Source organism: Bubalus kerabau, chromosome 1, assembly GCF_029407905.1.
Source record: "Bubalus kerabau isolate K-KA32 ecotype Philippines breed swamp buffalo chromosome 1, PCC_UOA_SB_1v2, whole genome shotgun sequence".
Lineage (NCBI taxonomy): Eukaryota > Metazoa > Chordata > Mammalia > Artiodactyla > Bovidae > Bubalus > Bubalus kerabau.
The window spans coordinates 7,616,702-7,644,660 of NC_073624.1; the positions used below are offsets into that span (position 1 = coordinate 7,616,702).

A 27,959-nucleotide genomic window follows, 5' to 3' on the forward strand; every position below is an offset into this window, starting at 1 on the left:
CTATTTTGGGGAAAGTCCTCGAATGTCCTTCCAATTTCATGGGACAAAAAAAAGCGAGGTTTTCCCTTTAGGAAATGGACACCTCTTAGCTTGCGGAACAAATTGAGCTTCGAGTCTCCGTCAGCACCAGCCTTTGTCAATAAAGTTACGTGAACGTGAACCTTTCCGGAAGGGCGGAGCCAGCCCGGACTCAAGGCATTTAGGGAATTGTAGTCTCCCTGGGAGTTCGCGGTTCAACACCGCCCAGCGGCCTCCGGGAAAAAGAGCCAGAAGCCGCAAAAGGGAGGGCACAGAGGGACCTAGCGGAGGCGCCCTGGGACGCCGCGCGAGTATTATGGAAATGGTAGTTCGCGGGCGCGACTCTGCGGCGTCCAGCCGCTCCCCGCGCAGGAGAAGCGGACTACCATACCCGACAGGCCGCGCGCGCGCAGGGGTAGGGGAAGCCGGACCGGGCCTCCGACAAATCAAATCGAAGGAAAGAAACTGCCGGCTTTCAAAATCCACCTCCCTCCGCCATCATCCGCCGCCGGGCGGGGAGCAGGTGGTGTCGGAGGTGCGAGCGGCGAGAAGCGCTTGGGCAAAGCTGACGGACGTCTACCGGTGGAGCTGAGCATCGGGAGCCCTGGATCGGAGGCGGCGACCCCGACCTGACCTGACCTGACCCGGACCCTAAATCCGTCCGCGCCCGCCGGACGCACGCGCGCACTCCGGTCGCCCCACGCGGCGGCGCAGCCTGTGTACGGTAGGGTCGGGGATCCCTTTCCTTTCCTTGTCACCTGCCTGGGGATACAGGCGGGGGTGGCGCGACCCTGGAGCCGGGCGAGGAAGGTGTGGCGCTTTCTGCATCCCCCCCTCCGCTTTCATCCCCTGTGCCCTCGATCGCCGAGCGCCGAGCGGGTGGGAGTTTGGGAAGCCGGGAGGGGCGCTGTCCCTTTTCCCAAGCGGCGAGGCTGAGGCTTAAGAGAGGGCATCAGGCCCACCCGGCTCGCCCAGCCGGCAGCGGCGTCCCCTGTTCGCGTCGGTGTCAATCCGAGGGCGGTGAACGTCCGCCTGGGATCCCGGATGGGGCTCCGTTGCGGCCCCGCCTGTCATTCGCGGCCCGAACTCGCTTGTCGCTCTCCCGCCGCCGCCTGCCAAGAGGCCCACACCCGCCGAGGACCTGGGCTGGTGCAGCCGCATCCCCGGGGACCCGCATGAGTCACTGCCGACGTTGGGCAGGAGCGGTGGATGTGCACGGAGGCAAATGTGCCAGGCTCCTGCTCGGGAGGGAGAGGAGATGTTTGTGTTTACTTCGCCGCTGGCCCTTTGTAGACCTTGGACCCGTCAGTTCATCTCTCTGTGGTCCAGTTGCCTAGACTTTATAGTGAATGGTGTGTGTGTTGCCTAGTCTTTATAGTGGATAGGATGCGGGGTGTGTGTGTGTGTGTACGTACTGGACTTCTCTTCCAGCTGAGAAGTTCTGTGTTCCTATTTCATCTGGATGCCTCACCACCGTTTTTCTAGCCTTAAATTGTCCCAAACTAGAATTACAAGGAGTGGGGTGGTGGTGGTGTCAGGCTGTTTTATGCTCAGTTTCATCCCCTCCTTCATTCTTGAAGCAGCTTTGAGATTCCCTGCCTCACACAGCAGATAGAGTGATCCTGTCAGAATATAACGTCACATCACAGTCCCTCTTCTGCTAGAAACCCTCCAGTGGCTCCCTTTGTCATTCAGAGTAAAAGCTTCAGTTCTTAAAATGGCCTTTGTGACTGGGGCCTCTTGTTAATTCTCTTTATCTCTTACTTCTTTTCTCCTTCTCTCTCTGTATTCCAGCCCCACTGGCCTCCTTGCACTTCCTCTGACCACCCCCCTCTTCCCCCACAAGAGCCTTTGCAAGACTGTTCTTCCCCCAGATATCTGCGTGGGTCAGTCCCCAGTATCCTTGATTTCTTTCTTGATAATACCTTCTCTAAGACTCTTGAGAGTTCCCTTGTATTGCAAGGAGATCAAACCAGTCAATCCTAAAGGAAATCAGTCCTGAATATTCATTGGGAGGGCTGAAGCTGAAGCCCCAGTACTTTGGCCACCTGATGTGAAGAACTGACCCCTTGGAAAAGACCCCGATGCTGGGAAATATTGAAGGCAGGAGAAGGGGACGACAGAGGACAAGATGGTTGGATGGCATCACCTACTCAATGGACATGAGTTTGAGCAAGCTGCAGGAGATGGTAAAGGACAGGGAACCCTGGTGTGCTGCAGTCCATGGGGTTGCAAACAGTTGGACACGACTAAGCAACTGAACAACAACCACTACTCTATTTTAGATTAAATCCACTCACCCCTCCCAAGAAAAAAGGAAAACAGCAAAGCTTCTTACCCCTTTTCCTGTTTATTTTTTTTCTTATCACTGTCTGAGACACTAAATAACCTTGTTCTTCCTGATCACCTATTCCTCTTTGGGGAAATGGCACCCCACTCTAGTACTCTTGCCTGGAAAATCCCATGGGTGGAGGAGCCTGGTAGGCTGCAATCCATGGGGTCGTGAAGAGTCAGACACGAGTGAGCGACTTCACTTTCACTTTCCTGCATTGGAGAAGGAAATGGCAACCCACTCCAGTGTTCTTGCCTGGAGAATCCCAGGGACGGGGGAGCCTGGTGGGCTGCTGTCTATGGAGTCGCACAGAGTCGGACACGACTGAAGCGACTTAGCAGCAGCAGCAGCAGCAGTGGTCCTTTCTGCCAATCTGCTGAACTATAAGCTAGAAGCTCCTTTTTTTCAGCAATTCTGTCCTCAGTCTATTGTGATGGTGGCTGTGGTGATGTAGAGACCTCTGGTCGCCTAGGAACCCCTGAGGTCTGGCTGCCATGGGCTGCCCAGTCTCCTGGCCAAGGTTGAAACGAGCTGTGCAGTGGCTGTGCCCTGTGCCCCACCCCCAGAGTCATGCCAGCGAGGGCAGTGGGGCATTCTTTGGGATGGATAACCTGGATCCCATAGCCATCCGTGTCCTGTTTGAGGAATGGGACCCTCAAACAGAGAGCATCCAACATGATCAGGCAGGTGTGTGCTCTGGGGAGACTCTTCATAGCCGTCAGACTAGGACTCGACTGCCATTCCCTGGGGACCCAGTGGTCAACTTACATGGCTCTGCTTGGTACCCCACCTGGGGCAGTTGGGCAGAGGAGGGCTTGTAGTTAGACGGTAACTCTGCAGAGGTTGAAACCTTTGCCTTTTTAGAACTCTTCCTTGCTCAGTGTTTTTATTTCTCCCAGTGGTTTAGCGCTTGGGATTTCCTTATCCTGGGAGGTGGGCTCAGGCAGCTGAAATGGTCCTACCCGGCCCTCCCCAACCTGGAGATGCCCAGAGATCCTCTCTTAATGCACTTTGACCTCCTCAGTCTGCAGATTTCCAGAGGAGCCCACCAACGCAGCCACCATGGCCTCTGAAGATATTGCCAAGCTAGCAGAGACGCTCGCCAAGACCCAGGTGGCCGGGGGACAGCTGAGTTTCAAGGGCAAGAGCCTCAAACTCAACACTGCAGACGATGGTGAGTACCCGTGTGGACTGGCCCCGGAGGGACAGGGGGCAAGCAAGAGAGCGCCTCCTCGTCCCGCTTGTCAGGCCCGGTTAGCTTCATGATCACACTTGTCCTAGCCCAGCGAGGCTTAGAGGTGTTTTGTCCATGAGCACGTTGTGGGCACCCCTGCCGGCGGCTTCAGGCCGGCAGGTGGGAAGCGCCTCTCTGGGGGAATGGTTGGCGGTGAGGGGCCACAGTGACCTGCAGTCCCAGGATCCAGGCCTGATTTCTTACTTCAGATCCACCCCCACATTCACCGCACGATCCAGAGTTGGTCTGGGAATAGTCGTTGCCTTCCCGAGAGCGGGAAGGTTCTGAGCACTGCACCCCTGAGGGCAGTGAGGCTGCATGAAAAGGACAGTCCAGGGGTTTCCCTGGCGGTCCAGTGGTTAAGACTCTGCACTTCCACTGCAGGGACCATAGGTTCAATCCCTGGTCAGGGAACTAAGATCCCACATGCTGTGCAGCGCAGGCCAAAAAAAAAAGAGACTTGGGGCCCTCTTGGGAGTCTAGTCCACATAGTGAATGCCCCTGGGGAGGGATGGATGTGCCTGTCTGTGAACAGGCATCAGGACTGGACAGAACTAGAAGCAGAATGCAGACCCTGTCTTTGCTTCTGTGGCCAGAGTATGGCTGGCACGGATCCACCCCGAATCCCAGGCATCTGGAAATGAAGGTGCCCACATCGGGGCCTCTTGAGGTTCTGGCCCAACCAGAGAAACTGGTCTGGACTTGCCTGGTTGTCCTGGTGTACAGGCAGACTGGCTCCCATCCTCCAGATCAGAGACCGCTTGAGTCCTTGCACATTCCTAACGTCTCTGTAGGGCCTTAACCTTTAGAGTTCCTTCCTGTGCTTTGTCACTTTTGATCCTTGCATCGTCCCTGGGAAAGGGAGGTAAACATGTTGCCATTTGATAAATAAGGAGTAAAGGACTCGGGAGTCTTCAGTAACTTACTCAAGGTGGTGTAGCCCTGAATAGCAGAGCCAGGATTCCATCAGAGGTCCAGCTGAGTCCCTGGTCTGGTGCATCTCAGTGTACATTCAGCCCAGCTCAGTAAACGTGAATTTGCTATTAAATGCTGGTCGTTAACACTGAGTCAGGTAGTCTTCAGTGCTGTACAAAGAGTGTCTCCGTTTATCCCCCCCGAAAAGGTCTGGAGGTAGGTTTCACCCCATTTTGCATATTGGGAAGTTGAGGCCTAGGGAGGTGATAGGACTTTCCTAAGGCCCAGCTCTAAGCAGTGGAGCTGGGAAGAAAATTCAGGTTTGTCTGCTCCTAAAATCGATGCACGTAACCACTTCATTGGCTCAGGCTGGACATGCCACCTCCCGCTTTGGCGTTCACCAGAGATGGGCAGCTTAGAGCCCGAGCCTCTTAGGAGCTCCTGACCTGGAGTAGGAATGAGATCCTCAGACAGCCAACAGGAGAAAGATGAAACACAGTCTCAGAGACATGGAAGAGCTCTGGGAAGTAAGGTTGGGGAAGGGACCACTTGTTTTCCACTTAGGGAGAGGCTGGGAGCCTGGTGGGCTGCAGTCCCTGGGGTCACAGAGAGTCGGATGTGGCTGGGCGACTTCAGTTTCACTTTTATGCATTGGAGAAGGAAATGGCAACCCACTCCAGTGTTCTTGCCTGGAGAATCCCAGGGACAGCGGAGCCTGGTGGGCTGCCGTCTGTGGGGTCACACGGAGTCGGACATGACTGAGGCGACTTAGTAGTAGGAGGAGGAGGAAGAGGGCTCCAAAAGTTCCCGAGGATGAGCAGATATTTGAAGGAGAGTGGGCACCACAGGCAGGAGAACCATGTGATTTGGCCCAGGAGCTGGGACACTACAGGGTGGGCTTGAGAGAAAAGAAGTCAGAATCCCAGAAGGAGCCCTGGGCAGAGGCCCTTGAGTGCTGTATCAAGGGGCCTGGTGGCCTGATCGTGAGCCCAGAAAGGGCCTCTGTCTTGGCTGGGAGTGAGCAGGTGAGGTCCAGGGAAGGCCATGAGGCCGTTGATTAGAACTAGGTCCAAAAAATTGGAAAACAAAACAAAGAACTAGGTCCTTTTCTCTGCTCACTGAGTCATGTAAGGACCAAAGTAAGGCCTTGCTGCCTTAGGTAGCAGAGCCCCTGGGACTTGTTTCTTTGTGAGGCAGTCAAGGCTGAAAAGAGAAATCCCTTCCACCCAGCCTGGTGACGGTTGGTGGTTAGTCAGGGCCAGCTGGGGCCCATCCCTGGCCTGTTTTTAAGTTTTGCGTAAAGTAACTCTGGATTGCCAATCAAGCGAGAGGCGACCCGGCTGTGACCCCCACCCTCTCCCGTCCCTGCTCTTTCCATTTGGGTGCTCTTCCTTGCACGCTCACTCTGACTCCCTGGCTAAGCTCATGGCAAGCACAGGACTTTCCGGTCTCTGTACCTGTGTCAAATACACGGCTTCCCCTGGGGCCCTGGCATCTCGCCTCGCTTCTAAGGACGGTGTAAACATTCCTGTGAGCAGCCGTCTTCCCTCCTGGTGAGCCGGCCGTTCCCTGGATGTTAGGGGGACGCCCTGTTGGAGCAGGTCTTCCAAAGGGCTGAGAGGCCACGCCAGCCCTGCCCCTAAGTGCCAGCTGCAGAAGCGGCCTGGACACCTGGCGCTGTGGAGTTGCAGCTCCAAAGGGGGAGAGGGGTTTGGGGGTTTCTCTGCCGGGGCCCCCCTGTGTGAAGTCTGTGGTTGTGCACAGAAGCAAGGCTTTGGGGAGCAGCACATACGTTCATTTTGGGAAAACCTGTCTGAAGCTCAGCGTTGCCATTTCCCCTGAACTACTGGGCAGAGTGGCTTCATTCTCTGAAGCCTCAGCGTACCTTCCTAGGAAATGGGAGGCTCGTGCCTGTCCAGTCTTTCTTGTCATAAAATGCATGCTGGTCACTACTCTAGCTGCGTGACCTTCGCAGGCACTTCCTTACCTCAGGTCACTTAACAAGACCAGACCTGTCCGTAACAACCTTAGGAAACGTGGTGGCAGTGAGCAGAGGCGAAGTGAGACGAAGAAAGGCCCTTTCTTCACAAACGGATGACCCATCGAGGAAGCCGGTATTAATGAAGTCTCTGTGTGATGATCAAGTAATCGTTCAGGGACCTCCCTGGCGGTCCAGTGGATAAGACTCCACACAGTCCATCCCAGCTAAGATCCAGCATATTGCACAACAGGGCCGAAAGAAAAATGGACCTGTTGGAGGTAGCATGGTTTCTGAGGAGGTGCTACTGTTGGCGGAGGTGGGGAAGAGGAGGGAGACCCCCAGCTCTCCCGCAGCTCTGACAGCTTCTCAGGGAGCCCCTTAGAGGCTGCAGGTCACGAGCTTTCTCTTTTAAAACTGTTTGCTTGGCTGCACTGGGTCTTCGTTGTAGCTGTAGCCTGTGGGGTCTAGTTCCCCAAACAGGGATTGAACCCAGGCCCCCTGCATTGGGAGTTTCTTAACCACTGGACCACCAGGGAAGTCCTAGCATATCACAGACTTTCTGACAACCCTTCTGTGGTTGTCGTAGCCTAGAAGGTTGTGTTCCCCTCTTCTCTCTCGCATTCCTCTCCGTCTCTTCCCCACCATGTTACCCCAATCCATCCTGTGCCAGCCAGACTAGATTTGTCTTTCATGTAACCTGCATGGTTTTTTTCAGATTGTAAAATTAATACACTGTAGCATACAGAAGCATTGAAAGAAGGGGGAAAAATAATCTTCATTATAACACAGCCCAGGGATGTAACTGCTGTTAATTTTGATGCTTTTTTTTTTTCAAGTTTTGTGTTTTTTCCCCAAAACACATAGTTGAGTTCCTCTTTTTTTTTTTTTTTCTAAGTAATTGGGATCATAATTACAGATACTTAAAAAGCTGCTTTCTAACCAGACATATTGAGAGTACATTGAACAGATGCTGGGAAAACACAGATTGAGCCAGAATCCCACCACCTGGAGATAACTGCTTTAACGTCTGGTTTCTAAAACTTGGGGGTGTGTGTGTGTGTGTGTGTGTGTAAGAATTCATACAACGTTTTCACTTATCACTGTAAGATGATTATTTTCCAAGTCAGGTAAACAGCTCTGTTGCCATTCGTAGTGACGTCAGTGTGACTACTTATATCACGCGCCCCAGTGTGTTACCCTGCCCTCTGTTGATTGGCATTTAGAGTGTATGGGATTTTTCATCACAATAAAGCAGCACGCTAATGCGCACGCCAGCCCGAGTCACCTCTCCCTGGATGCGTGTGTGTGCCTTCCCCTGCCCTGCCGGTGTTCACCCCTTCTTGGCATGTTCCACCCACACCAACCACAAGGTGCCCCGTGCACCATCTTCACCAACATCAGCCAGTTCCTCTTTTCCCTTCGTTCCCAAGCCTTGCATACATTACTTGTTTTAACTCTCATTACAGAGGAATTGTAACTCAGATGGTAAAGAATCTGCGTACAATGCAGGAGACCCAGGTTCCATCCCTGTGTCAGGAAGATCCTCTGGAGAAGGGAATGGCTACCCACTCCAGTATTCTTGCCTGGAGAATCCCATGGACAGAGGAGCCTGGTGGGCCACAGTCCATGGGGTCTCAAAGAGTCGGACACGACTGAGTGACTAACTACTAACGACTACGGAGGAATTGTCCACATAGCTACGTCCCCTACTATACCGTGAGCCTGTCTGAGTCCCCTTGGTGAGCCTGAGCCTGGCACCCAGGAGGTGCACCATAGCCCTCGTGAGGGACGAGGTGGTTGCTGGGCCTCAGCTCCTGCATCTGTGGCCCATGAAGTCTAAGAATGTGATTTTTTTGGTCCCCGGGCAGCCAAAGACGTGATTAAGGAGATTGAAGACTTTGACGGCTTAGAGGCCCTGCGCCTGGAGGGCAACACGGTGGGCGTGGAGGCAGCCAGGGTCATTGCCAAGGCCTTGGAGAAGAAGTCGGAGCTGAAGGTGAGGTCGGGGGCAAGCAGGCCCAGCCTGGTTGGGGACAGGCCTCCGCTCACACACCACCCCCCCTGCAGGTGCCTGTGTCCAGTCCCTCCTGGGCCCTGGGGGTGGTCACCTCGGACAGCCCCCTTGCTCCAGGCTTCCTGGAGCACAGTGCCAGAAAGGGCCCCTCTGCCCGTGTGATGTGTCTGCTCAAGCCCAGCGGTCACAGACCCGGAGAAGGTGTCAGGAGGATAAGAGGTTTACCGGGTCACATGAGAAAGGGAAAGAGGAAGGAGCAGAGCTGGAGAGAGCCTGCAGCTCGTGTCGCAGATCTGGGAGCCATTCTGACAGGTGCTCAGCCCAGCCTGGGCAAAGACTCCTGAGCAAAGGCTGCCCCTCGGAGGAGGCGTGTTTGGGGCAGAAATGGCCACACCTCAGCTCAGGTGCTGGTGGTTGGAAGGAAGGCTGCTCAGTGGGGGCCTTCTAGCTGCCCTTCTCACAGCCTAATGGCTGGTCCTTTCTTGAAGGTTAGACGCAAACAGTGCCCTTCCTCAGCCAACCCAGAGATTCTTCCGTTTTGGTGTTTCTCAGCGAGAGTTCCTCTGAATGCTGGTCCTTCATGCTCTGTGAGAGAAGTGCCGTCATAAAGCTGTGTCTCCATCTTGTGAGTCGAGGGAACTGAGGCCTCAGGGCGGCTGAGTCAGCCTCCTCAGATCCTGCTGCTGGTCAGAGCCTGAGCTGTGCTCACATTTCCAAGCCCAGCACGCGTTCGTGGCCCTCAGGGCTTTCTCAAAGGGAAGGCAGACGAGGCCAGGGCCGCGAGAGGAAGCGGAGGGCCCCGAGCTGGTCAATGGTGTGGCCCCGGATGTTCGTGTTCTCAGGAGGATCACGGTCAGGTTAACAGACAGCCAAGGCGGGGCTGCTTCTGCTCTCCTGCCCAGGGCCTGTCCTTTGCCTGCGCATGAGCTGGGACATTTTTCTGTGAAGGAACTCTGCTCTCCCGGGTGATCCCTGAAGGCAGGAACAGAGGAGACATGCCTGCAGCTGAGCGTAGGGATCCAAGGGCCTGGGTCGGAGCCCCAGTGCCGCCACCTCATTGGCTGCACTGCCTGGCCTTACATGGTGTCTGGGCTCCTTGATGCAGTTTTTTTCCTCCCTGGCTGGTTGCCATGGTGACCACAGGCAGGCTGGAGTGAGAGCGCTTGAGCTGTGGGAGTAGGGCCTGTTTCGCATCCCCCTGTGCAGGCCCAGAGCCTTGAGTCGCCTCACCGCAGAGTCTCAAGCTTGCCTCTCTGCAGGAAGGAGCTGGGGGTGTTGGAGCAGTGGCCGGGGCAGAGGTGCCCGTGACACCGGTGCCCTTCTGGGCACAGTGCTGAGGCGAGATAAGATGGTAGTTCCACTCCTATAGCACCTCACACGTTAGGTCTTGCCAGGTGAGCGAAGTGTGACCCAGGCTCGGAGCCCAGACAGCACCCCAGCCTCTCAACTGCTGTGCTGCCCACACGGATATGAGCGAGGCCTAAAGCCTCTTTCAGAGATAAGATGCTGGGGGTCAGAGTCAGGGAGTGGCAGGCCTGGGTCAGCTGAGCCAGGAATAGAAGGCAGCCTCGTGCCCTGGAGCCCCACGCTGACCTCAGCCCATCAGAGCTAGGTTGGGGAAGCTTCCGGATGAGAACACTGTCTGTAGGGAGGCGCTTAGGCTGGAGCTGCCGGTTCTGACCCCACACACCTGCATACAGGTGTATCTCCCCAAGCCAACTTGTGTAGAATGTCTGCAGGGGTGTTGGTGATTTGCTTTATTGGAGGATGTGAGAGTTTTGCCAACACCAGCTTCTCTAGTACTTAATGTCGGGTCTAGTTCATACGTGTTGAGGCCTGGGTTTCAGGGAAGAGTTGCTTCTCCTGTGGCCATTTTTCCGAGGGTTGGCCAGGAAAGGCCAGAGCTGCCAGAGGTGATATTTCAAGTGGACGCAGACCTAGCGTTAGAGGTAGGGCTGTGTGCTGGGAGCCTCAACTCTGCTCCCCAGCATGGTATGTGACCCAGCCACGTGGCCACTGCTTTTGTGATATTTAACTGGTATGGCCTTTAAATCAGCTCACTTGGAAGTATTTAAAAGCAAACGCGATCTCTTCTCTAACTGGTAAAATCACATTCCTTACTATAAAGGAAATCAGAGTGTTATTAAATTCTAGTTAGAGGTCACTGTCGTCTAAAGGGTCTGAACCTGAAGCCTTCTCTCCCTTTATTAAAAAGGCAGATGAGCTGGGAAGTGGGGGCGTGGGTGAGAGTCACCAACCCCAAACCAAACCTGTCTTCTGGAGGTGGTAAGGAGGGTTGAAAAGAGAGTAACTTCTTCACTGCTGGGTTCTATATTGTCTCGTTTCCTTTCCTCCACTCTCCAAGATCATGTCCCGTGTTGCTATGGCCCACACCATGGGGGAAAATTGGACTGGAAAGGAGCTCTGGGCCAGGAGTCTGGTGTCCTGGTCCTGGTCCTTCCGCTGCCTTGCCGGGGGGCCTGGGGCCAGTCCCCTCCTTCCCTCTCAGCCTGATTATTTTTTTCTCTGAGAACCAGAGGGTTGGACAGATGGAGGGTGTTCCTGACACTGCTGCTGACACCCACGGTCCTTTCCTCTGGCGCCTCCAGGTCCTGTCAGCATCCATCACAGCTGGTCCCAGGCCCATGGGGGTGAGGGGCTGTCTGAAGGCCATCTCCAAGGGTTTCGGCTAACTCTCTTCTTCCTTCCAAAGCGATGCCACTGGAGTGACATGTTCACGGGGAGGCTGCGGTCGGAGATCCCTCCCGCCCTGGTGAGTGAAGGCAACCTCTGCTTGCGCCCTGGGCCGCAGGGACCCCTTTAGCACCTCCCAGGACTTTCCCTCACAGCCTCCTCTTTGTGGAAGCTGAGAGTGCCCTGGGGGTGGCCGAGATTCTGCCATGGCAGCCAGGCAAGCACAGTCGCTGTCTGTCTCCTGACAAGCAGGTGGCAGAACACGCGGTGATGGGGAGCCAGAAGTGAGGACTCAGGGTCCCTGGGAGACTGGGCGGCCCAGTGACAGGAAGTGCAGCAGAGACCTGAGCTCAGAGATTTCGCCCACAAGCAGCGTGGGTCTCCTCCCCAGATGATTATCCCCTCATCCCATGCCCTCCTTCTCTGCGTCCTGAGGTCCCTCTCGACTTGACTCTGCACACAGGCTGCCCAGTCTTCCTCCGGCCCCTCCCTTTCTCCAATATCACTCTTCCTGCTTTGGTTCTCATCATGGGTGGCTTCTCTCTGCCTGTTTTCCCTTTCCCCATTCCTGGGCTCAGCTTGGCTTGGGTGGAGCTCCCAGCCTGTGTGCATGTGTGGGAGGCACTGGAGGGTCACAGGACCCAGTGTGGCTTGCCTGGGGCTCAAGGGGAGGGGACGGGGCTGCAGCCTCCCAGCGAGGCCTCCCAGCGAGGCCCTCGGGCAAGGTTCCGGTCCATCTGGTCTGTTGTGCTGGTGCTATCTTCTCAGGCCTCCGATCAGCCAGCACCGGCCCTCCTGAGATGCCGGCGCTAGCCCCATCTCTAAAGCACCTCTGTCCAATAGACAGTTAAGGGTCATCCAGGATGGGACAGCTGTCCCCATGGGGATGCTGGAGGGCGGGCTCCCTGGGTGGGAGGTTCATGGAGCTCTGGCAGAGTTGCTCAAGCTGGATACAAGTCTCCAAGGGTGGACAGGAACCAGGGGCAGCTAGGATTCAGAGCACAGGTTAAGTGAATTGATGTGAGTGTGTACAAAAGGCTTTTGAGTTAGAAAAGTTGAAGGAGACTGACTGACGAGATCCTGGCTGGGCGCCTCTGCGCTGTTGTCTTACCTACATTTTAGCCTTTAATCTTCTGCAGAAGTTCTGCAGAAGGCGTGATCTCCATACTAAACTTAACGGTGAGAGCACGTCTCAGAAACAGGAATACGAATTTGGGGTCAGGAAATGGTGTGAAGTGCAGGGATGGTGGAGTGGTGTAGAGGGAGGGCTTGAGCCTCTGACCACTTAAGGGCTGAGATTTGTTGCAGCCCTATCACTGGGGCTGGGCTTTCTTCAGCGGGCTGGGGAGCCAGAGAATGGCCCTTCGTTGTCAATCTGGGGTTGCAGGCCGTGGAAACTGCCTCAGTTGCCCTGTCCATCACCGGATCAAGGGCAGTGTCTTCCCTACGCCTCCCACCTTGAAACCCTGCCCCCTCCATGCCCAGCCCTGGCAGAGCCGCCTTGCCCCACCCACTTGTCCTGGGAAACTTCGGTGTCCCAGCCTCGCAGGTTCCCGGGAGAGCTTAGCACCTTCTGGCTACATCTGGTCCTGGGCTGAGGCGGGAAATGGGGCACCCACACTGGGTGCTCAGTCACCGCTGGAAACCCTGGGGCATCGGTGGTTCTTCCTCCCCTCCCCGGCCAGTGAACCCATCTCTGCAGGTCCCCCCTCTCTCTGTGAGAACCCTGCCGAGACTCAGTTTCCTCTCCACCACCTCTCATCACACTGGCCCCCGCAGCCTCTTCTGTTGCCTGGATCCCTGTCTCACACCCCAGGTGGGACTCAGCCTCCAGCCTCCCTCTGCCTGTCCGTCTGCCCTCCCCAAGTCTGGGGCTGTGTCTTCTGTACCCCTCACGCGCCTCCAGGCCCACTGCGCTCAGGCCCAAGTTCACAGTTCTTGGCCTGGCGCCTGCCTGAGTTGACCCCCGCCTCTCCTGGAGGCTTGTCCCCAGACACACAGCTTGCTGCTTTGTGCTGTGTCCCTCTGCTTGTGGGTTTACTTCTGGCTGGAACCTCCTCGTATTCCATGATTGGCTGCTGCTCATCCAGACTGAGCTCAGATGTGGCCTCCTGCAGGACGCTTTCCCGGATGACCGTACTAAGCCCCAGGCTACAGCTGAATTAAGAGTCCTCTGCAGGGTTTTCAGTCCAATGTAACATGGTCAGCTCTGTACTGAAACGGTCTGTGTCTCTGCCGCGTCCCCACCTGCCAGATGCCCCCTGAGGGCAGGAAGGACCTGGCACAGAAGTAGCACCTGGTCCCTGTCTGTGAAACTGACACAAGCTCCTCTGTGCCCAGATCTCTCTCGGGGAGGGACTCATCTCGGCCGGGGCCCAGCTGGTGGAGCTGGACCTGAGTGACAACGCCTTCGGGCCTGACGGCGTGCGAGGCTTCGAGGCCCTGCTCAAGAGCTCCGCCTGCTTCACGCTGCACGAACTCAAGCTCAACAACTGTGGCATGGGCATCGGTGGTGGCAAGGTGGGTGTGGCCACTCCCTCCCCCACATCCCTGTGTCTTCCGTCTTCCTCCCTGCCCAGTCCCCTGGTACATCTGCATCCGCCTGGAGTATGTGCCCTTGGCCACCCACCGTCTGGGATGGTTCACCTCTTGTTTTTCTCTTCAAAGGACAAAGGCCTCAAAGGCAGCAGCCTACGGCCAGTGGGGACAGGAGATGGATCTGTGAGGGTGGAGTTGCCAAGCAACCATCCTCAGTTCTGTGTTGCCTTGGCAACCCACAGGCAGTATTGCAGACGTGCTCCAACCTGCTGGCTCTGCAGAGTACAGGGTTTGGGCATCACCAGACCCGCTGTGCCCTCAGAACAGCTGCCAGAGCCACGTGAGGGCTGGCGTGTGCAGTGGCGGAGGGAGCCCAGAGCAAGGGGCCACTTGGGGAGGCCTGGGCACAGCTCACCTTTGTCCCTGGTCAGACCCTTGCCCAGGGTGCCTCCCTTGTCCTGCCAGCAACCAGGCTGGCCAGGGCAGAAGGGCTAGGGAGGCCAGCCTTGATTATTCTCTTCTTGGCCCATTCTGGCTGCTTTTGGCCTAGCTTCTAGAAAGGCCAAGCGCCAGTCTGCATTCCCATTCTCTTTCCCTCACCGTCTGACCAAAATGAGCAGGGGGCCAGGACATAGGAACTGACAGCAAACAGGGATGTCTTCTCTTTGAAGACGTGTCACCTTAATTCTCCCGCCTTACTGAGAGGTGGGCGACACTGTCCCTGCCTTTTCAGATAATGGCACTTGAGCTTAGAGCTCTTGGGTTGAGCGCCTCAGATTACGTAGCTAGTGTGGGCCGGATGTGGGATTTGAACCAGCATCCCCGTGGCCGCTCAGCAGCAGGAGGCGCCTGTGTGTGCTCGAGGCGGCCCAGGCTGAGGAGCCACAGTGGCCTGCCCTGCACATGGCCTGCGCCTCCTGCCCCGTGGGAGGGCGGGCAGCTCACGCTGGGCCGTCTCAGCCCACAGGCCTCCGGTCTAGGGGCAGCAAGCTGTGTGTTAAGACAACAGTGTTTGCCTCAGCGCAGGACACTAGTCCAGCCCCACCCGGAGTAGAGCTGCCTCTGCAGATCCCTCAGGCTGGCCTGCAGCAGAAGTCGGTGGGCTCTGCCCTGAACACACGCCCGACCCCCGCTGGCGGTGTCCCGGGTCCTGTATGTGCCCCGGAGTAGAGCTGTGTGCAGCCACACTGAGCCGGCTCCCTCGTTGCAGAGCAAGGCTGATATCTTCTGTCTCCCGGGCTGGTTTTGAGGTTGAACGAGGTGTGAAAGCACCTTGGCCGGAGCGCTCAGGGCCTAGCAGGTATGTGTAAGCGTCTGCTGCTGCGCTGCCCAGGACCCGTTTACATCCTCTATACTGCCGTCTCTCCACTCAACCCACCAGCCGACTGGTGTTTGTGACCTCTTGCTCTGTTGGTGTTACTAGATAGAGGCCGCCTCCTGGCACCACCCCAGGGTCAGGGCAAACCAGGTTTTAGGTTTTTACCCCCAGCAGCTGAGCCCCCGCTGTATGGCTGGTTGGAGCCTGGGCAGGTGTCAGATGAGTCATGGTCGGGGGAGCCCTGCCCTCCTTGGCCGGCTCCCCTGAGGCCTTGTGGAGCGTGGAGGAGATGCCAGAAGGTTCGGGTTCTGTCCAGGGTGTGCCGCTTGCATGGTGTCTGCAGGAAAATTTCTGTCGCTTTCTGAGCCCAAGTTTCTTCAGCCAGAGTGTGGGAGTCGCGATGGTGCCCACCTGACAGAGGGTCCTGACGCTAAAGTGGGCTGACCATGAAGCCCCTTGCCCACGTCACTCGGTGTTGTTATCTCCCTCTCCCCGTCCCTACCATGGGGCTAAGCCCCACAGGCTGACGGGACAGATGGACACAGAGGTGTATGTCACAGCCCGTGTTCCTGCAAAGTGCAGGGCCCAGCTGAGGTGCTTGCTGCTGAGCAGTTCCTCGTCCCGTATCCACCCGGGCCGTGGCTGGTGCTGCACGCTGAAGACCAGGGCCTCCTGCCTCCCCCAGATCCTGGCAGCAGCTCTGACCGAGTGTCATCGGAAGTCCAGTGCCCAAGGCAAGCCACTGGCACTGAAGGTCTTCGTGGCGGGCAGAAACCGTCTGGAGAATGACGGAGCCACCGCCTTGGCAGAAGCTTTCGGGGTGAGTGGTTTCTGCCCTCCCTGCCTTGGGGCAGGCTGAGCATGGCCGGCCGACGCAAGAACGTGGCCAGGAGGCCTCGGGGGGCTCGCCTCCCCCTCCGAGGCTGCTGGCTCATCTCCTCGGGACAGGATCCCGTCGCTCGAGTCTGAGAGGTGGCATGGCTGCCTTCTGGGGTGAGCCGCCAGTCTATTTGTGACCTGCCAGGCCGGGGAACGAGCGGCAGCGCCGGAGCAGCGTGAGTGCTGACCCCGGCCTGTGGGGCCACAGTCTGTGGCTCCAGTGAGAAGGGCGCTGGGATGCAGCCCATGAAACTTGCCCATGAGCCAGGGAGGAGGGCGGGAGCAGCAGCTGGAGGGGGTGCTCTCAGGTGTCCTTCAGGGCAGGGTGTCTAAGTCAGGTCCGTGGACTTCCCAGGTGGCTCAGTGGTAAAGAGTCTGCCTACTAATGCAGGAGACACAGGAGACTGGGTTCGATCCCTGGGTCAGGAAGATCCCCTCGAGTAGGAAATGGCAACCTGCACCAATATTCTTGCTTGGAAAATCCCATGGACGGAGGAGCCTGGTGGGCTACGATCCATGGCGTTGCATAGAGTTGGACATGACCGAGCATGCACGCTGTGGGATCCCACTGATCTGTGAATAGAGTTCAGGAAGGCTTTGAATGTGGTCAGGGGGATATTGCATGATTGTTTCACTACCAGAAATAATAAAATGCAGCATTTACCTTCCATGGTGAATGTGGACAGTAAACTTCAGCTTTAGAAATTCTTGTGGCTTTGTTACCAGGAGAAATCACAGGTATTTTCATGTCAAATAATAGCCATTGTGGATAGACAGAAGTATTTGTTTCTCATACATTAAGGTTAATGGTACTCCAAGGTCTTATTATGCATTGGCTTAAGAGGTATATGTATGAGTACAGCAAACATTTAGGCAGTTTTCTAAACATTTTGATACTTGTCTTCTAGTTGAATTGATTTGTTATTCTGTATAATTTAGCTTAAAATTTAAAAACATCCAGAGGGGGAGCCCTGGGGCTTTACCAGGTTGCCCGATTGTCCGTGGCACAGAAAATATTAAGAGCCCTGACTTGGAATGTGCCTCAGTTGGGCTGCCTGTGTCCATTTGTGAATCCCCACGCTGTGCTGGGCGCCCAGAGACGACAAGGTGCCTGGGTACAGAGTTAGGCCAGGCCTGTCCTCAGTCCCTCCAGGGTGGTGATGGAGACTGGGACGTGGGCCTCTCCTTGAGATCTTGGGGGCTGTTAGGATGCAGACAGGAAGGTGGGTTTGACACTTTAGAGGGATGAACACCATGAGAGGGGAAGGATGAGGCGCTCTGGGGGCAGAGAGGAAGAGTGCTGGGTTGTGCTGGGCGGGGGGTTGGGGTAGGGCAATCCAGGAAGTCTTCCTGTGGGAGGAGGCATCCAAAATGAGAGCTATTGAACACATGAGGAGTCAGCCTGTCAAGAAAATGCCAGAAAAAGGAGGAGACAGAGTGTTCCAGGCAGAGAAAAGGAGGTGAGGGAAGGCTGGAGTGAGGGGGTTTGCTAGGTTCAGGAAGCCTCCTCATCCCAAGAAAAGGATGCAGAACATGGGCTGCCACTCATACTGTGTAAATAAGGCAGCAGCACCCTCATAAAGAAAGGCCAAGCGGCGCTGCATTATACAGAGCAGGGCCTGGGCTGACTGCAGGCCAAAGCCCAGGGTCCCTGCAGTGCAGAGGTGCCAGGCAGAGACACCAGTGCTCAGAGCTGTGTGGCCCTGGGCAAGTTACTTAGCCCCTCTGATCTCAGTCATCTGTCTGGTGACGGTCCTAATCCCAGGTAGGTCTCCCTCGTGAGACGAGAGGATCAGGTGTGGTTGTGCCCTGAAGCGTGCTTTGCCATCTGTTCATGGACAAGCCCCTCCCACACCTGGTTGGTGGTACTGCCCTCCTGCCCGCAGGGTGTCCCCTGGCCCCGCCCCCGGCCTCGGGGCCCACTGCTCTCACTCCTGCCCCCCACAGATCATCGGGACTCTGGAGGAGGTCCACATGCCCCAGAATGGGATCAATCACCCCGGCGTCACTGCCCTGGCCCAAGCCTTCGCCATCAACCCCCTGCTGCGGGTCATCAACCTGAACGACAACACGTTCACCGAGAAGGGCGCCGTGGCCATGGCCAAGGTGAGAGGGGCGCGGCAGGGCCGGAGTGGGCCACGGGAACCAGGGCTGGTGGTTGTCTTTGCTGTGGACCCGTCGGCAGGTGGCTGCTCTCCCCCCGGCCCACCCACCTGGTGTGTATCCCGTGGCTTCAGCCACGTGCACGTGTCCCAAACGGGGCATCTGTCACCAGGGGGCCTGGGCCCTGGGGGCAGCTCTGCGTGTCCGCGCTGCCCCATCCTGAGCGGCCTCCATGCAGCCGCAGCTGTCGGTGCTGGTTTTGTTCTCAGAGGCCATGTAGAGGCTGCTCCAGCCTGTTGGCCTCATCGATTCTTTCCTCAGCTGTTTATTGAGCCCCCGTCTAGTGCCCAGCGCTGCACCAAGTGCAGGCCACACAGAGCTGAGTCCGGGACTCTGCCTTCAAGGAGCCCCGAGGACAAGGAGGGGAGGAAGGAGCCAGTCCGCTGCGAGCACAGTAGATGCTGGGTGTCGGGGCCGCTGGGTGGGAGACGCCGCTGCTCCCATTAACCTCAGAGGCCTGCACAACCCTACAGGAGTCTGGCAGGCCTGCTGTGGGGTCTTAGAGACTTGAGCAAGCGTTGGGGAGCACACAGGGAGTTCCAGCCAGACACAGGGCAGGCTTCCTGAAAGAGGCCACCTTGTGGCCAAGTTCTCCAGGACAAGTGAACTTTGTGTGGACAGGAAGGGCAGGAGGGGTGTTTCGGGAACAGGGGTCAGCAGCCCGTGGGCAGGCCAGAGACGGGAGTGACCCTTACTCCATTGGTCCTGGTGTGACCAGGCCGGGGGTCAAGGTGTGTCTGAGGGCTGGGGGATGGAGGGGGCCTTGCTGACTCCTTGGGACCTCCCATGAGTAATAGGGAGCCCTGGAAGGGGCTTAGCCAGAGGCTGGGAGGCCTCCCGGGGGCAACAGGAAGAGCTGATGAGGCGACTGGACCGGGTGCAGGGGGGTGTGATGCTGGCTCAAGGAGGGCCTCACCCTGGTCCCCCACCTCCTCCTGCAGACGCTGAAGACCTTGCGGCAGGTGGAGGTGATCAACTTCGGGGACTGCCTGGTGCGCTCCAAGGGCGCCGTCGCCATCGCAGACGCCATCCACGGGGGCCTGCCGAAGCTGAAGGTGCTGGCCGACCCCCTACGTTCTCCCTCCGGGGTCCAGGCTCCCCCGCGCTCAGGGTGACAGCCATGCGGGGAGCAGGGTTCGGGCCTGTCAGGGCAGGTGGGCCTGGGTTCACACCTCCTTCTCCCCGAGTGGCTCTGCAAGTCTCTTCACTCCTCCGAGCTAGGGTTTCTGACTTTTCAAAGAGAAGAGTGACTCGGGTCGTTGCAGTTTAGTGGGAGTTGTCGGGTGAATAGCATTCCTTTTGTCGTGGCAGTGTGTCTACGCCGGACAGAGTCTGCCTCAAACCCTCACCTGGGGAAGTGGAGGCTCCTGACCCTTTGGTCTCCTGGTCACCCCGTGTCTCCTGGTCCCCCTGTCTTCTGGCTCCTGTGTCTGCCTGCCTCTACCCCTTCCCGTTATCTTTTAGGAGCTGAATTTGTCATTTGGTGAGATCAAGAGAGAGGCTGCTCTGTCCGTCGCTGAGGCCGTGGCAGACAAGACGGAACTGGAGAAACTGGACCTCAATGGTAGGAGGCGGGTGGCCTCGGCCCCGGCCTGCCCAGTGGGCCCCACCCCGTGCTGACTTCCGGCCCCTCCCCGCGAGCAGGCAACATGCTGGGAGAAGAAGGCTGTGAGCAGCTGCAGGAAGTGCTGGAAGGCTTCAACATGGCCACGGTGCTGGCGTCCCTCAGGTGGGGGGTCTGGGGCCCCGGATTCTTCGTTCCTCCCTTTATTCATTCAGAAAACATGGGTGGAGTCCCTGTGGTGTGCCGGGCACCGTGCTGGGCATTAGGGGATTGACAGCGCGACAGTTAAGGTTTCTGACTCCTGAGACCTTGTTGCCGTGGGCGAGGGATCAAGGAATAAGACAAGGATAATCAAGTGATGGAGTGTAAATATCACAGGGACATAGAGGGGGCTGAGAGCAGTCACCCTATAGAGCAGGAGGGTCAGGGAGGCCTCCCAAGGGACGCGCTTTGATCTGAGGTGACGCTACGCGGGGCAGCAGTGATGTGGGGTGCAGTGGCCATGGGATGGGCCCAGGCTGTTCCTGAGACCAGTCTTGGAGGTCGACTGGAGAAGACAGAGGTTGATGCAGGAGCAAGGGTCTTCCGGCTTTGAGGGGCGGGGGGCTGCCTCCTCCGTCTGGACGGGAGCTGGCTCAGCCATCAGCACCCATCTCTGCCTGCCTCTCTGACCTCTAGATGGGCATCATTTCTGTGTCAGGCCCTCCATCGTGTCCCATCAGGGCCAGGCCCCGCGGTGCTGCAGGACCTAGGCCAGGAAGGGCTCGAGGGGCCCCCCAGTCCGGGGGAAGTGGGACAGGCTTCATCAGAGGCAGGGCGGCCCCCTCGCTCCCCCTTGACCATAGTTTCCCGTGGTCAGCAAGACATGGGTGGCCCCGTCCTGGGCGTCTCAGCCTGGGCAATGTTCCCACCCGGCCCTGGGCCCCAGCTATGACAGAATTCTTCCTTTCCTCCTTCTCCCCCATGGGACTGCGGGTTCTTTGGGACAGGGACAAGATGCAGCTCAGGCGTCCCTGTGGGACGGGCCTCCAGGCGACTCCCAGGTCCCCAGTCCGGGACAGCTGCTCCTCGGCCCTCCCTGCCCGGCTCCTGCCTGGCTGGGGGTCTGTGGGTTCTCGGGGCCAACGTGGGCCACCAGGCAGGGAGGGGTCTGCTTCAGCCATACCTCCCTCTGCAGTGATGACGAGGGTGAGGACGACGAGGACGAGGAGGAGGACGAGGAGGAGGAGGAGGAGGAGGAAGGAGAAGAGGAGGAGGAGGAGGAGGAAGAGGAGGAGGAGGAAGAGGAGCCACAGCAGGAAGAGCAGGGCGAGGAGTCGAGCACGCCTTCAAGGAAGGGCCAGGGCCCGAACAGTGGGGTGAGTCCTGCAGGTCAGAGCCCCGCCCCGGGTCCTGGGGTTCTGAGACCGCTCCCCCGGGAGGATGAGGGTGGGGGTGTCTTGGTCACAGGACTGCAGACTCGTTCTGCCTGTGCGCTTCCATGTGGAAAAGAGGGAATCACCCCAGTGCAGCTGCATGTGTCTTACTTAACCCCAGGACAGACGTGTCTGTTCATTTATAAGTTATCCACACGTACGATGCTGCTGTGTCACGTGCAGTAGACTGCTGAACAGCATGGGTGTGCCCTGCATGAGCCCACTTCTGTGTGGATGTCTGCAGTAACTGAACTGCAGCACGGCTCCGTGATCTGTGGTTGGTTGAATCTGTGGGTGTAGAACCTCAGACACAGAGGCAACTGTAAAGTCATACCTGGGTTTTCAGTTGTGCGGGAGGCATGTACGTGTTTCTAAAAGAGTAGGGTAAAAAACAGGCAAAAATGGAAATTCATTTTCCTCCCCATCTTGATGACCCCTAGGGATGGTCCCCATTCTGGAGACAGTGGCCGGGTCGTGACCCAGCTTGGATATTTGGTGTTTCTTTCCCGGCCGGGAGGCATGTCTGTTCCCTCAGGTTCCCAAGTAAAGCTGGGGGACTTCGGGTTGGGCACAGAGGGCCACGCTATGTTGAATGTGGCTAATGGTCTAGTGTGATGGCTGGGCGCCTCTGGTGCCCACCGGCAATGGTCATCCCGGCTAAGACACTGGCTCCTGGCGGTGCCCCTTGAGCCTTGGAGTCATTTCTGCAGTATCCCATGTCATCCCAAGGATCCCCTTGGCCGCGCCAGGCTCTTGGAGTCTGAAGGAAGTGCTTGCCCACACCCCAGAGGCTCCTACGCGAAGAGCTGCCAGAGGCAGCCTCTGCAGGCCCCTCACCCTTGGGGAATTTGGGGAAATTCTGGACTCTGAGCCTTGAGTGGCCCGAGTGAGGGGCGTCCTTCTGGGCGAGGAGTCTGGACATGGACCTCTCCAGAGCCACCTGTGCCGCCTGTCCCCCAGGAAACAGCTCCTGTCCTGCCCTCCCCGCCTCCCGCAGACGTCTCCACCTTCCTGGCCTTCCCCTCCCCGGAGAAGCTGCTGCGCCTCGGGCCCAAGAGTTCCGTGCTGATAGCCCAGCAGGTAACAGTACCCCTGACGCCAGTCCCGCTCAGGCCTCGGCTGCTGGAGCTGCCGGAGCAGAGGTTCCGGCACAGCTCGGGGTTGCGCGGGGGCGGGGCTGCCAAGCGTCATATCTAATGCACACTCGTGTAATGATTGTGACAAGCGCTGGCACAGGTCTGCGCACACTGTGGAGACAACTTGGGCCGCAAGGAAGGGTAGGCCTGGGGCATCTCAGTGATAACTGGGGTTTGGGAATTTTCGCAGGACTGTCACGGGAGCACACGGTTAGGCTTCCCTCTGCACGTCCTGCAGGACCGGCTTCTAGGACGGCTCTCCTGCCCCCGTGAAGGTCCCAGGCCCCCGAGCAGGCCCCAGGCTGCTCACTTGTGACTCGTTCTTGCCGAGGTGATTACTGAGCACCCTGAGCTCAACAGTGCCCAGTGCCTGTCTGCCCCCACTGCTCTGAGCACTTGGACATGATTTTACTTAACCTTCTTGGCACCTTGGAATGTAGGCCCTTCTACTGTCATTTGACAGATGAGAAAGCTGAGGCTGCATGTTTGTTTTTACACAAATGGAAAGACTGTGGCAGCCGTGGTGAGCGAGTCTCTTGATGCCGTGGTTGGGGCCGCATTTGCTCGCTCGGTGTCTCTGTCACATTTTGGTATTTCTCACAGTGTTTCACACCTTCCACCGACAAAAGATCACGACTTTCTGAAGGCTCAGATAACAGCATGTTCTAGTAAGAACGTGTTTTTGAGTCAATGTACGTGTTTTTTTAGACACGATGCTACTGCACACTTCATAGACGAACACACAGGGTGACCCAAAGTTCACGTGGCTGGCTTTACTGTGGTATCTACCTTATTGCTGTGGTCTGGAGCCAAGCCCACAGTGTCTGTGAGGTGCGTCTAGAAGAAATAAAAGGGGCCACTCGCAGAGTTGGCTTGATATTTTGGCTTTTTATTTCCCTCTTATGTTGTTCTCTGATCTTTTTTCTCCTGTAATCTGATTTCCCCATGGTGAACGAGATCATATGATGCAGACCTTCGTGCGGCCCTTCCACTGCACAGCGTTCATTGTTTCCTGCGTCAGTGCAGCTCTCATCAGCCCTTTATGTCAGTGAGCAGAGGTAGCACTTAGACCGTCCACAGTTTCTGTGGATTCCCAGTATTTCCGCTTTTCTTCTGTTGTCGGTTAAGCTGAGGCAGGTTTCCTTCATGTGAACGTCGTTTGCATGCTGGCTTATTTCATCGCGTTAGACTGCAAGAGGGGGTCCCTGGAGACAGTGGTTTTTAGCATGTACACTCTCTGTGGGTGCTGCACACCTGTGGCGGCTGGGCCCCTGCCAGCTCTGGGGGGACAGCGTGTCCCTGCCCAGCAAAGGCCCGTGTCCTGCCAAGGCCTCCTCTAGCCACAGGCAGGTGCCCACGTCTGCCAAGGCCCCTGGTGACCAGCCGTCGTCTCCTGTGTCCTCAGACTGACACGTCTGACCCGGAGAAGGTGGTCTCCGCCTTCCTGAAGGTGTCCTCCGTGTTCAAGGATGAAGCCTCAGTGCGGACGGCTGTGCAGGACGCTGTAGGTGCGTGCGGGGGGGCGGCCCGGACAGCTCCGGCCTCTTCGCTGCCCCGGGCTCGGCTCAGAGCGCTGCCCTCCCATCTGTTCTTCGTCGGGTTCTCGCCGTAGCTCGGGCCGGGTGCTCGCCTCTCTGTTTTTTGCAGATGGGGAGCCTGAGGCCCTTCCCAAAGCCATACAGTTCTATACGGTGAGAACTCGGGCCAGGTGGTGCCCTCTGCAGGAAGGTCAGACCTCTCTGAGGAGGGGTGATGAGAGCTGAACCCTGTCCCCGCCTCCAAGCCGCTGCACACACTGTCCCCTCCACCCGCAGGTCCCCAGGCCTTCCCCAGGCTTCCGAGGGCCTCTGGTCCTGTTGGGACCCACTCTCGCCGCCCTGTCCTCTCAGTTCCTCTCCTCACAGCACCTTTCACCTTCCACCTTGCCAGTGTTTGAGCCACCAGGTTGGGCCAGGCAGGGAGGGGAGGACAGGCTGGAAGCGATTGGAGAAGTGGGTGACGCTTGGTGGGCTGGTGGAGGGGAGGCTGGGAGGGGCGGGAAGGGCCAGGCGGGGGTCTCTGTGTCTGCTCCCTGAGGGCCCAGCCCCGCCCCTTCTGGGGCATTTGTGGGGACAAGTTGCCTGAATTCTGTTTACCAGAACAGCCTCACACAGGAGCAGGGGCTCGTGGGGTCCCTGCATGGCCTTGGCCACACTTCCTCTCGTTCCCCCATCCATTCCCCAACCCCCCACCTCCAGAGACCAGCTGAAACCGCCTCAGGGTGACCTGCCTCACCTCATCTCTGCCCACGCCCATTCCACCTGAGGCCAGGCCAGGCCCAGGCGTCCCTGTAGGGGCGGGAGGGGGGTTGAGCCCTTCCCCTGGTGCTGGCTGGTCCCGCTGTCTGGCTGCCGTGGCCACGTCCACCCCACATCCACCTCCTGACGAGACAGGAGACAGGGCCAGCCTGTGTGCCCGGGGGCCACATGACCTGAGTCCTCTCAACTGCTTCTGCCTTGCAGATGCTTTGATGAAGAAGGCCTTCAGCTCGTCCGCCTTCAACTCCAACGCCTTCCTCACCCGGCTGCTCATCCACATGGGGCTGCTCAAGGTGCGCCAGAAGGAGCGTGGCCCAGGCGGGGGGGTACACCCAACATCCGGCACCTCGAGTCCTGCTGGGGCCGCTCGCCCACTGGCCTGGGTCTGCTTAAGCAGGCTTTGCCTTCGTGATGGGATGTGGGATTCAGCTTGACCTCGGCCGTGGGGCTCTCTCAGCAGGGGCTAGGTCAGGGGAGACCTGGCGTCCCCCGGGTGACCTTGGTGCTCACCCAGCCTTCTGCTGTGCGTCTGTCTCGCAGAGTGAAGACAAGATCAAGGCTGTCGCCAACCTGTACGGCCCCCTGATGGCGCTGACCCACGTGGTGCAGCAGGACTACTTCCCCAAGGCCCTTGCCCCGCTGCTGCTAGCGTTCATGACCAAGTGAGTGTCCCCCCGCTGGCCCACGCGGCCAGTGTCTGTGTCCCCGGCCTGGCCACGCGGGCCTCCCCGGCTCTCAGCATCTGTGTTTGAATCTCACCAGGCCTGGCCAGCTGAGGACACGGCTCGGGCACAGTATCTTCCCTGAGAGTGGGGACACAGTAGTGGCCCCGTCTTGCAGACAAGGCAGTGAACACCGGGTCAGAGGGGGTCTGCCCACGTCTTGCTGCCAACCCGGGCTCTGTGCCCGGCAGCATCCCAGGAGCAGTTCTGTGTCTGTTCCCTCAGCAGCCTAGGCCAAGGGGGCCTTGTCCTGGAGGGTCCTGGGCCTGGTAGGGTGCTGGCCACAGTCGAGGAACAAGGAGCCTCCTGACCTCAAGGCCCAGCAGGGGTGGGGTGGGGTGGGAGGCCCGTCCCTGCCCTCACTGAGGGCCCCGTGTGGCCCCCAGCCGAGCCCCTGCCTTCCCCAGGCCTCAGTCTCCCCTTCTGCCAAACTGAGGGGTGGGTGAGGCTGTCTCCGAGGCTCTGACCACCATACTTCTGGTGAAGCCAGAACCTTGGGGGAACATGGGAGGGTCCAAGGATAAAGGAGGGGCCCCCGCCTTGGGGGACACGTGACATCGGTGGGCCCCCGGGCATCAGTCAGGGCGCTTAGAGCTTGTGAGGGAGTATGTGGGGGTGGCCTGCATAGAGGGGGGTGAGGACCACCCACTGGCCGCGAGGACCCAGCTGGCCTCTGCCACTTGGCATCTCAGGTGCCTCCTTGGTCTGGCCTGACTCCCTCGCTGTGTCTGCCTGCCCCTGCCACCACACACCACTCCTCCACCCCCCTGCCCCACCCCAGGCCTCCCCTTGCGCTGCAGCTGCTCCTCTGCCGAAGCCCAGGGCAAGTCCAAGCCCTGGGCATGGTCTCATGAGGACTGCAGCCCGGCCTCCCCCGCCAGCCCGAGGTGCGCGCTTCCCCGCACCTGTTCCCGCTGCAGGAGCCGTTGCAGGCTGTCCAGAGTGTCCCCAGCTGCCATTCCCGGCTGCCCCTGTCCTTCCAGCCCTTGTTTGGGACTGTTGCCTCTGTTCTCCTGTCGTCCCTGTTTGGCCCTTGGGCTGGGCATGGACCCCGAACCCCTAGAAGACACCCTCGCCCGCTGGCCAGTGACAGACTGCCTCCTCCCGGCTTATGCCGGCCCTCCAGTGCAGGCCTCAACGTATCCACATCAGAAGAGGGGGGCTCGGGCCTGACAGGTGACTGTGGGGGTCACGTGTGCTCCCTTCCCTCAGCTCCAGCCCAGGGCTCTGGGGTCCAGGCCCAGCCTGCACCAGGCAAGGCGTCCGTGGCTTTCGGTCCTGGCTACTCCCCAGGTTCCCTGTCCCCCTGAGCACGTTGCCAGTTTCTTTCTCAGCAGTGGAACTAATGATCTCACTGGTTACCTGTGGCTCTCAGGGGCCCAGCTGGGACTCCCATGGTCCAGTCGCTCACAGGGACCAGTGGCTGAGGAAGGCTCCCTGGCCCTGTGCCTGCTGGAGAAGCCCGGGAGAGCCTGTCTAGCGGAGCGGAGGCCAGGTTCCCAGCCCAGTGCCAGCTCGGGGCCGTGTGGCCTCAGGTGCCTCCCCAACCCCAACCTGCAAAGGCAGGAGCTGACGTCCCCCTTGCAGAGTCGTCGTGAAAATTAGAAAACCCGAGTGTGGTGTGTATTCTGGGTAGCGTCACAGCTGGGAAGCTGGCACCGCACAGCCAGAGCTTCCTGGGTCCAGAGGGGCCCGCCCGCTGACCCTTTTCTCCCCGCAGGCCCAACGGCGCCCTGGAATCCTGCTCCTTTGCCCGCCACAATCTACTGCAGACGCTGTACAAGGTCTAGATGCCAAGCTGGCCTCTGCCTGTCCCTCGCCTGGACCATGACTTGGGAAGGGACTCAGCTGAAGGACTCTGGCCGGCGGCAGGGACGGGCTTTGTCTCGCGTGTCGTGTCTCCCGAGTGTGTGTGTTGGTGTGGCGTACGTGCAGGCGTGTGCTTCTGGTCGGGGTTTGAGTTTTTCATGTCTCCTTGCCGGACTTGCCATGGTCCCGCTGGAGCAGAGCTGACAGCCCACAGGCGCCAGGGCTGCAGGCTGCTGTGCCATTAAAGCTGCCGCCGTCTGAGGACGCTCTGCTCTCTGTGCAGGCGCCAGGCCCCGGCGGCCGTCCCCCCGCCTGCCTTCCTTGCCCCCGGTGCGGGCGGCACCAGGCCTGGGGCACTGCTGGCCGGGTGTGTCCTGTCCTGCCTGGGGCTGCTTGCTCAGGGCTGCTCTGCTTCCTGTCGCCAGGGCTGGCTCCTCTGGCCACCCCTGCCCCTACCATCCACCCCGCTCTGTGCGGCCGCTCAGCCTGAGGGGCCAGGACCACTCTGGTTGGGGCCACAGGGTGGGGGTGGCAGAGGGCAAGACTGGGTGTGGGTGTCCGCCCACACCGCGTGGGCAGGAAGGGAAGCGGGGGGCAGACGCAAGGGTCTGGGAGCTGCACTTGCCTGGACAGCTCTGACTCCGCACCCCGTGTGGGCCGCTAAGGTGTCTGGGCGCGGCCTGGGAGCCCCGGCGGAGAGGTGGGGGGTCTGGGCAGGCCCACAGCTGTTCTCCAGCAGCGCAGCGCGGGCAGGGACAGGGCCTGCTGGGGCCTGCGGATCTGGGGCCAGGGCGAGGTGGGGGCTGGGCTGGGCTGGAGGGGCCCTGCGACACTCCGTGCTTTCCCCATGTGCTCTGTGTATGTCTGGGCTGTGCCCGGGGCTTCACAAATAAAGTGTGGCAGCAGTGAACACTGAGAAACATTTCCCCT

At 58.5% G+C, this 27,959-nt stretch overlaps 1 protein-coding gene across 3 annotated transcripts; it reads left to right on the forward strand.

The window, feature by feature from the left end:
• The first annotated feature begins 177 nt into the window (after positions 1–177).
• Positions 178–27,935, forward strand: RANGAP1 (Ran GTPase activating protein 1). 3 transcript variants are annotated; one of them, XM_055566426.1, is made up of 16 exons: positions 178–737; positions 3,375–3,524; positions 8,349–8,476; positions 11,208–11,267; positions 13,529–13,708; positions 15,730–15,864; positions 17,871–18,029; positions 19,028–19,141; positions 19,551–19,650; positions 19,731–19,815; positions 20,828–21,008; positions 22,026–22,145; positions 23,607–23,709; positions 24,703–24,791; positions 25,039–25,160; positions 26,941–27,935. In XM_055566426.1, exons 2-16 carry the CDS (start codon positions 3,413–3,415, stop codon positions 27,008–27,010), a joined length of 1,758 nt encoding a protein of 585 aa, XP_055422401.1. In that variant the 5' UTR covers positions 178–737; positions 3,375–3,412; the 3' UTR covers positions 27,011–27,935. The 3 variants fall into 3 exon arrangements, with proteins under 3 accessions (XP_055422401.1, XP_055422394.1, XP_055422388.1); XM_055566419.1 differs by having other exon boundaries at positions 179–742; XM_055566413.1 differs by lacking the exon at positions 178–737 and adding an exon at positions 1,918–2,207.
• The last annotated feature ends 24 nt before the right edge of the window (positions 27,936–27,959 follow it).

Bases quoted from the DNA above. Each gene is read 5' to 3' on its own strand.
- RANGAP1 (XM_055566413.1), top strand. From the start codon at position 2,150: ATGGTTGGATGGCATCACCTACTCAATGGACATGAGTTTGAGCAAGCT. The intron at 2,208-3,374 runs GTAAAGGACAGG...TGACCTCCTCAG, and splicing joins TGAGCAAGCTGCAGGAGATG to TCTGCAGATTTCCAGAGGAG. The intron at 23,710-24,702 runs GTGCGTGCGGGG...TCTGCCTTGCAG, and splicing joins GGCTGTGCAGGACGCTGTAG to ATGCTTTGATGAAGAAGGCC.